Source organism: Alosa sapidissima, chromosome 14, assembly GCF_018492685.1.
Source record: "Alosa sapidissima isolate fAloSap1 chromosome 14, fAloSap1.pri, whole genome shotgun sequence".
NCBI lineage: Eukaryota > Metazoa > Chordata > Actinopteri > Clupeiformes > Clupeidae > Alosa > Alosa sapidissima.
Window position 1 is genome coordinate 5,594,213 of NC_055970.1, and position 8,902 is coordinate 5,603,114.

At 38.7% G+C, this 8,902-nt stretch overlaps 1 protein-coding gene across 1 annotated transcript; it reads left to right on the forward strand.

Annotated features, from left to right (window-relative positions):
- The first annotated feature begins 2,090 nt into the window (after nt 1–2,090).
- On the forward strand, nt 2,091–6,897 carry LOC121681812 (zinc finger protein 501-like). Its single transcript, XM_042061751.1, has 4 exons — nt 2,091–2,740; nt 3,432–3,578; nt 4,401–4,598; nt 5,130–6,897. The coding sequence occupies exons 1-4, from the start codon at nt 2,584–2,586 to the stop codon at nt 5,912–5,914; spliced, it is 1,287 nt and encodes a 428-aa protein (XP_041917685.1). The 5' UTR covers nt 2,091–2,583; the 3' UTR covers nt 5,915–6,897.
- The last annotated feature ends 2,005 nt before the right edge of the window (nt 6,898–8,902 follow it).

Consider the following 8,902-nt stretch of genomic DNA (forward strand, 5'->3'; position numbering starts at 1 on the left):
TGCAATATCACTTCTTTTCCAACTCTAGGGTATAGCCTATAACTTGCCAAAATCACGAGACTTATTCCCCTCAGATGATACCGACCAACCCCTCTGCCTCAAGGACTAATAGGCAGAACCTCTAAAGTGGAGTGAGGAAGTGGTCGACATTGAGCTCCATTGATAGTGATTATTTATTATTATTATAGAGACTTTATGAAGGAGAATAGTCTGAAACCCCTGCCTTTATATTCTCCACCCTATGGGATGCCGCTGGAGAACAAATGACATGTGTTTTGGTTATTAGGTGTAGGATAGCCTATTGACATATAGCCTAAGGCATTGCTTTGCAATTTCAACCCGATCTTATTCAGAGAGCTCTGCTCCGTTCCGCGTGATATCCACGCGCTACGCCTCTGATCCTCAATTTCGAGTGGCAAATACTAAAGAAAAAGTTTGTCAGATTTATATAGCTACCACAGGCCTACTTCCAGCTCATACTGCAAACTTCATCGGACCGAAAGGATAGCCTACCAAAACTGACTGGGTAGGTAAGTAGGCTATACTTAATTGCATGTTTGAGTAAGCCTATCTTATTCAGTAGCCTACGGTAGGTGTTTTATATCTCACATGTGACATCACCAAATGCTTACAGGCTACAGGCTGCAGCAGCGCCAGAGCGACTTTCGGGGATGCAATGCAAGAACTAGGATAAATCGTGCGTATTCCCCCAAGGACATTTGTATTTGTACAACCATTTGGTTTGACAAATTAGACAGTAGGCATAGGCTACGGTATTTTGATCCATTTGCGCTGCACGAATCGCGTGCAATCGCTCGCCTATCCTCATGTGGACACTTGCGGGTGTTTCATTTAAATGTTCTTGATATAACTCGAGGGCGGTGTTGTCTACTTGGATAAGTGCTTCATATCATTGTGCAACTATGTTAGATATATTCAACACATTCATATTAGATTATTAGACAAAGTGGTCTTTATGCTATTGTTTAAATTCACAGTGTAACCATACAGCGCATTCGGAGACGGGCATTCATCTGGGCTTGTAATATCCTGCAACAGTAGTGAAAGTGAAATTACATTTATTCAGTCAGCCCATGAGTCAAATCTGCAAAAAATGTAATAGGCCTACAGTAGAATTGTTATTGGCTCATAAACATTTCCACAAACGTTACTTAACATGGCTATAGCCTACATGGATAAACCACACTGAATTAACCTTCATGGCTGAAGTGATAAGTGATAAGAGAATATTATAGGCCTACTGTAAACAATATTAAGGATGGTCTTTTCTAGCAAAAATAATTGCTAAATGGTAGGTTATAAACCACAATCTTGTCCAATTCCCATAAGCCTATAACTAATATTTTAGTTTAGGGAATACATTTGAACTATTCATATGTGTACGTTTATGCGTGTAGCCCAACAAAGTCTTTATTAAGCATGATTTCACATGTACAGTATTAGGTAATAAGCAAACAATGTCTTATTCTTAATCAATAGGCCCTTTATTCTGGATAAATCCTTCATAAGCAACTAATTGGTGTGGACACTGTCTGAATATGTGACTTATAATGACAGAACAGTAACATATAGACAATGTATTAGAAGGTAAAGTTTCATCCATTAATCCATAGGCTACTATGTGCTCACAATAAGACCAACAACACTCTCAATCTCAAACATTTGGCACACACCAAATGTCCCAGTTTAATTTCTATCTATATGCTTAGGGTATTTTCAGAGGGGTATGTTCATATACCATTTATAGCCTGATTGATTTCTAGGCCTAGTAACAATATTTGCTGATGAATGGAATGATGAAAATATTTCCAATAATACTTCTGCATCTAATATGTCAACAAAAATGCAACATTACATAACTTTTTCCAATGTTCTCATTTCTGATTTAAAAAGGAAAAAGCAAAAATGAGGTGTAAAAATTAGTTGTAATCGCAGGTATCTTTGAATGGCATGTTCAAAACTGCACAAAATTTGAAGTATATGATCAGTATGACACCCTCTGAATACATGGCAAGTTTCTTGGGGGGCCATACAATGCACAATGCAAGACACACATGCACACACACGAACGCACACATAGATGGAGTAGGAGTGGAGTGGGCGGGACTTGCGGAGCGTGTGCAGGACTGTGCGGCGCTCATATTTTGTACCAGTATGCGGTACATCTAGTTTTCATAATAATTGTCATAAACAAATTGTCAGTGTAAGTTAGCTGCATCTCCTTTATTGAATCTCAGCATTAATTTGTCAGTGTGGGTTAGCATATTCTTTATTGTAGCACTGCTGTATAATTACATTAAATTGGTAGTTGCTTGTCTTGAGTAGTAGGTAGAAGACTAAAAATTAGATGTCACACGTGGAGGTGTGAAATCAACATTATGTTGCATCATGTTGCAATATAGGCAACGGTAACCTTCAAACACTTGTCCCATTTATACTGAAAGCTACAGTATGTCTTTAGAGGTTCAGATCCCATATATAGCATACATTTGCAATTGTGCTATAAAACTGTAGAATGCTTGTGTGATTGTATTATAACTTTTCTCTTCCCAGACCCAGAACATGAATTCCTCTGTCTCTATTTCCTTGGGACCATTATCATTGTTGGTGATGAATGGCTATTCACTGTACATGATAAACAGTTTGGAGACTCCAAAGCTTAATGCCGGTGGTCAGCAAATAAAGACTGAAGAAGAGGGACCTCAAAATTCATGTTCACGTGAGTATTTTTGATGCAGGCAAATCAGAAATGCACCAATGTGAGGAATAAAGGGTAAAATAAATACTACTAGTCCAGATATGGACTCGTCACATTACTATGACCTGACCGCCTCAAGCGAAGCTTGGTTAGGTTTAGTCAGTTTTTTTTTCTTCTGTATTTTGTTTTTCTCTCAGTAATTTTGTGTCAACGATTCCTGGGACACTGAAAGACCGGGCTGCCTAGTTAAAAAAGGAAAAAGCAAAAAAAAGGCATTGTAATCGCAGGTATCTCTGGCTGACATGGGGATGGGGGGGGGGCATGCAATAAATTAATAGTATGTGTACATTTAGTGACTGTACACCAATCGGCCTGTAGATGGCCGGACAACAACAAACACACACTATGAACACAAGCCGTACACACCTGTTACATACACAAAAGTTGCAAGAGCAGAAGATGGAGACAAATTGACAAGCATGATTTATTTTTGCGGAGAGAATGTGCAGGACTGAGCGGCAGTCATATTTCGTACCATGTGGTACATAGAGATGGAATCAAGTCACAGTTTTGTTCAGATTTGACTTGACAAACTTAGCATGTTCCACAGCAACAACAACACTGGGCTACCTGCAGATTCACCTGCCTGTTAATACTCGGACTCAACCTTAAGAAATCATTTTAAATTGTGAAAAATTATATCTTTTTACAGGTCATGGCGAAAAGGATTGGCAACACAAAGGAGTTAAAGAAAGACATCTTAATCAGACACAGACATCAATCTTGGAGACTTCAAAGCTTAATGCCGGTGGTCAGCAAATAAAGATTGAAGAAGAGGGACCTCAAAAGTTATGTTCACGTGAGTATTTTTGATGCAAACCCACACACACACATACACACACACAGTAAACACACCCAGACGCACACACATAAAAAACACACACATATGCAGGCAAGCAGGCATATGCACACACACACACACACACACACACACACACACACACACACACACACACACACACACACAAACACAGATAAATACACACACACACACACACACACACCCCATTACCCCCCACATACACAACACACACACACACACAGAAGCACACATATAGTATACACAAAAACAAACACACACTATGCACATACTCATTTACATACACAAAAGTTGCAAGAGTAGGGGGTGGACTAGAAGATGGAGACAAATTGGCAAGCATGATATATTTTTGGAGAGAATGTGCAGGACGGAGCAGCTGTCATATTTTGTACCGCTTTGCGCTACATTTAGAGTCGAATCAAGTCACAATTTCGTTCAGACCTGACGTGACAAACTTAATGTGTTCCACAGCAACAACATCACTGGGCTACCTACAGATTCACCTGCCTATTAATATTCAGACATCGGTCGATGCCGATTGTTTAAAAAAATGTGATTTGTGATTACTACTACAAATGATTTCGCCTTACTTACCTATTTTACTAAGTAATTGACTATTGATTAATTCACTAATTAAGGGCTGAATTCTCTGATTCATGCATAAGTCCTTTTTTACATACTCTGACCAGTTACATACTTTTCAGTTACACAAATTCTCCCATTCACGCTTCTATGACACAGATGCTTTATTAAAACCTTAAGAAATCATTTTAAATTGTGAAAAAATATATGTTTTTACAGGTGATGGCGAAAAGGATTGGCAACGCAAAGGAGTTAAAGAAAGACATCTTAATCAGACACAGAAAATTAGTTCCTCTGTCTATAATCCCTTGGGACAGATTTCCCTGTACATGATACACAACTTGGAGACTCCAAATCTTAATGTCGGTGGTCAGCAAATAAAAGCCGAAAAAGAGGGACCTCAAAATGCATGTTCTCGTGAGTATTTCTTATATAGGCCTTCAGGCAAATCATAAATAAACCAAATACTGTATACTTAACATCGGTCAGGGTCAGGGTCGGTCAGGTACTCGAGTCAGCATCAAGTCATTGTTTTGATGAGTTCAGGCCTGACTTGACAAACTTAAAAATTACTTTGACTTGGACTTTAAAACCAGACTCTAGACTTGATTAAAACGTTGCCTAGATTACTTGACATAATTCATTGTTGAAACATTACATTTATTTGTCATATGAAAGAAGTGTGCAGCAATTTCCTAATACGGAGAGGACTAGTACAAAACTGTTTTGTGAGTACCGGTACATCTTGACCAAATTCTCCTTTAGATGGCCATGTCAGATAGAGACATAAAAATAAAGTATCTGAGGTATATAATCTGAAGATACAATATGTAACAAAATGATAACACATAAAAACATTGAAAATAAAACAATAACAGATGTTATATCTAAGTGTAAGAGAGGAAACTAGTTAGTGAAATTAATGGTTTAACTTGATTTTTTTTACAGGTGATTACGAGAACAATTGGCATCACAGAGGAACTAAAGTAAGACACCTTAAGCTACGGCAAACAAGATTCCCTGAAAGGAAGCCTGATTTAGTGCAGCTGCAGCAACAACCGTTTTTCATTTATCCTTGTCCAAAATGTGGAAAGGGTTACAATAACAAAGAGGAATATCGCGGACACATGAAGGAAATGCATCCTGTAGAGAAGACGCACTACTGCAAAGATTGTGGCAAAAGTTTTGCCATTGCCGGTGGACTGCGCAACCACCTAAGACTCCACACTGGTGAGAAGCCATTTGAATGCCAAGAGTGTGGAAAGGCCTTTAGCTCTAAAGCAATTCTCTGGAAACATAAAAATTCTCACACCAAGCCCTACTACTGCACAGAGTGTGGAAAGAGTTTTGGAAGTAAGACAACATTTAATACACACAAACGAATACACAGTGGAGAGAAGCCATACAAGTGTTCTCACTGTGAGAAAGGTTTTTCTACCAAAGTTGCTGCTGTAACGCATGAGAGAATACATACAGGAGAGAAGCCATATGGTTGCAAAGTGTGTGGAAAGTCTTATGCTTCATACACAGCATCTTATACACATGAGAGATCCCACAATGTGGACAAACTCTTTCACTGCAAAGAGTGTGGACATAGTTTTTCTGTTGCCGGTAATTTAGAGAGGCACATGCAAATTCACACTGGACAGAGGCCTTTCAAATGTCTTCGCTGTGGACAAAGGTTCAGGCAAAAGGTCCACCTTACAGCACATCAAAAGACACACTCAAAATAAGCCATAAAGCTTTAGGGATGTCAGAGCTATTGATGACAGTGATGTGACACAAATACAAGTACTGTACATTTAAACTCCACTAATATGGCAATGTCAGTAAATAACACAATGTAGTCATTCCTTTTTGTCCATTTCCAATTTTTTCAACCATTTAGCACTAAGGGAGTACCCTCTTCATCAACAACAGAAAATGTTATGTTTCTGGTTGGGAAAAGACATATTGCGATGCCAGTATTCATGGTAAAATAAATACATTGTGTTGTTTTAATGCAGGATCTTAAACCTCAACAAGGTCAGCAACAAGTCAGCAAGTTCTGTGTGGACCCCAGGAAGAGTAGCTGATGTTTTCTGCATCAGCTAATGGGGATCCAAATAAATCATCATAAATCATAAATCCATGCTCTAGTCTAGAGCATGAACTGAGTGAGCACTTGACCCTAGTGCTGCTTATGACTAAAAAAGATTACCTCTGGGAGCATTAGTGCTGACCATCAAAAGATAGACAGATAGCTCCAGACTTTTCTTATCCAAGCACCACCTGTGGGTTAGGTATTTGCTGTCTCGGTATCTCAGGAGGGGTATACGTACTGATGTGTGACTTGATCTTCAGTCCGATCCCGGGAACACTCTGGTTTATGTTGTTGGTGTTTTACTGGCAAAAATAAACCATTTTTGCATCAAACGCGGCCTGTCTGAAGACTTTGTTTTCAGACTTTGTTTTCAGCACAGTTTTTAACAGTGAATTTTGGTCGCAGTCATGAGCTAAATTTTCTGCTTATCAACTGGCCAGAAGGGATGGATTTCTACTACAACGTTATAGGCCCCAGCCGTGGCGTGACTGGCTGGGGCACCTGCACCATACGCCAGCGACCCAGGTTCGATTCCCGCCCCACGGTTCCTTCCGGATCCGTCCCCGACTCCCTCTCCTACTCTCCTCCTGTCAATCTCCACCGTCCTGTCTCATTAAAGGCATAAAAAGCCCACCCTCCAAAACAAATCTAAGATATTTGTGATTACTGTTGATGGGAATTATAAGCCAGAGACAGAGGATTTTGCTTCTACTTACTTGCCTGTTTTTCTAAGTAATTGACTATTGATTAATTCACTGTGGGGCAAATTCCCCCAAGTAAGTGTGTAAGGGTACGTAAGTCAAAAAAAGTGCTCGACCTTAATACAGCCCTTAGAAGTGCTTAGCTGGAAGTGCGTAAATCAGTGGCAGAACAGTTGTTTATAAGAAACGCCCGAATTTTGCCGTAGTCAAGGGCAGAATGTGGGCAGGCTGGAATTTTTTTTACTTACGCACATGGGAGAATTTGCCCCTAAGTTCATCACTAAGTTATGATTTGAGCATATTTCAAGTGAAAATCAAGTGAAAAAGCCCTTTCAGTACCTGTTTTTTATATCCTGTCTATCTTTTTGTTATTACTCTCTGGGGTTTAACTCAGAGTTGAGAGTTAACTGCTTGTCTCAGCCCTTTTCCTGGTCTTATGTATCTATTTTATTGTCTTTTAAACGTTTAAAATTTTAAGTTTTAAATTTTGTTTTATAGTCTGTTGTCATGTTATTTGGCTTTTACTGCACTTAGGTCAACAACTATTTTGAATGTGCTCCATTAATAAACCGGACTTGACTTTCAAGTATTATTAGGAAAGCCTTCATTTAAAGAAGGAGAACCAGCCTGAAAACTTCTGTTTCTCCTGACCCCGAGAACCACAAAATGTTTTACAGCAATTGCGCTAAAGCCTATATAAAATGGGTGTGTCAGTACCTCTGGGATATTTCCCATTTGTGCAAGTTGGGAATTGTTTTAAAATTAAAAGGAGGAGAAATGAAAATAAATCTTGCAAAATATTATGAATACAGTAAATGCTGCTATTTTTTGTAAAGGCCAGTTTTATGGTCTATTCTGTTTTGCGTTTGTTATTCGCATCAAATTTTACTTTGCTTTTGTGATCTCTTTTGCTCCATCATTTAGCCCACATTTTCTTTAATATTGGTGTGTTTAATATGTAATAAACAATGTCTCCATTAACTATTGTGTTTTATGAATTGTATGGCCTGTGTGTTTCATGGCTTGGGCTTGAGATGAATAGTGAACATTACACAATGTTGGATCTGGACAAGAAGGGCCTGTATCACTCCATACTGTATGTCTGTGTCTTGGAGCCTGATTGTTATATTAGGTGGACTAAATGGTGGCCCAGTTATCTCAATATAGGTCTAATATGTTAAATACAATATTACTGTATACTGAATCAAGTGTGCTTTTAAAAGGAATCAGCAGAGGGCAGCATCTTTCTCTTTGCTGCAGAACAAGCTTCTGTGACCACCAAAAAAATGTGTGTGTACTGTATGTTATAATGATATATACTGTATCTATGGATATTCTCATGACTTTTATTGTCTTTATTGTAGAGCTTGCCAGTTCCTCAACTATTGCATTTTACATGTTGAAATGCAATAGTGACAGTGGCATTTGAGTCACAATAATCTATTGCTTCTGAAAATGGTTTCATACCAGGTATTTTTAGCATGGTCTGCATCCTCAGTTGTGAACAGCAAAGGGAGGCAGAGAGTGTAGCTTTTCAGCATAAAAAAGACAAATTCAACAAACAAACAAAGGTATTACTACCTGCCAAATCCAGGATTTTATTCCAACTATGTGGTTACAAACTCCTAAAGAAGAGTTTTCAGGCTCCCCAGGTCTGACACTTGCAAACATACTTCAGGTGTTTCAAATGAAATGCCATGGATTGTCACATGTAGGGTGAAAATATCTAAAAATGAAAGAAATAGCAAATATTTGAATGTGCTGACCATAGATTATGCATCTTCCAAGCCATATGAGCTTTCTTTTTTGCTCTTGTTGCCTACCTGTATAGATTCACAAACTGGCTCATTGGGATCGCTGATGTGTGACAAACGTGTCAGATAGTGCAATAGAGATATGGCTATTTCAGATGGACAGAGAACTGTTGAGGTCACATG

Excerpts from the sequence above, each read along its gene's own strand:
- LOC121681812 (XM_042061751.1), top strand. The coding sequence starts at position 2,584 with ATGAATTCCTCTGTCTCTATTTCCTTGGGACCATTATCATTGTTGGTG. Across the intron at positions 2,741-3,431 it reads ACCTCAAAATTCATGTTCAC|GTCATGGCGAAAAGGATTGG; the intron begins GTGAGTATTTTT and ends ATCTTTTTACAG. Across the intron at positions 3,579-4,400 it reads ACCTCAAAAGTTATGTTCAC|GTGATGGCGAAAAGGATTGG; the intron begins GTGAGTATTTTT and ends ATGTTTTTACAG.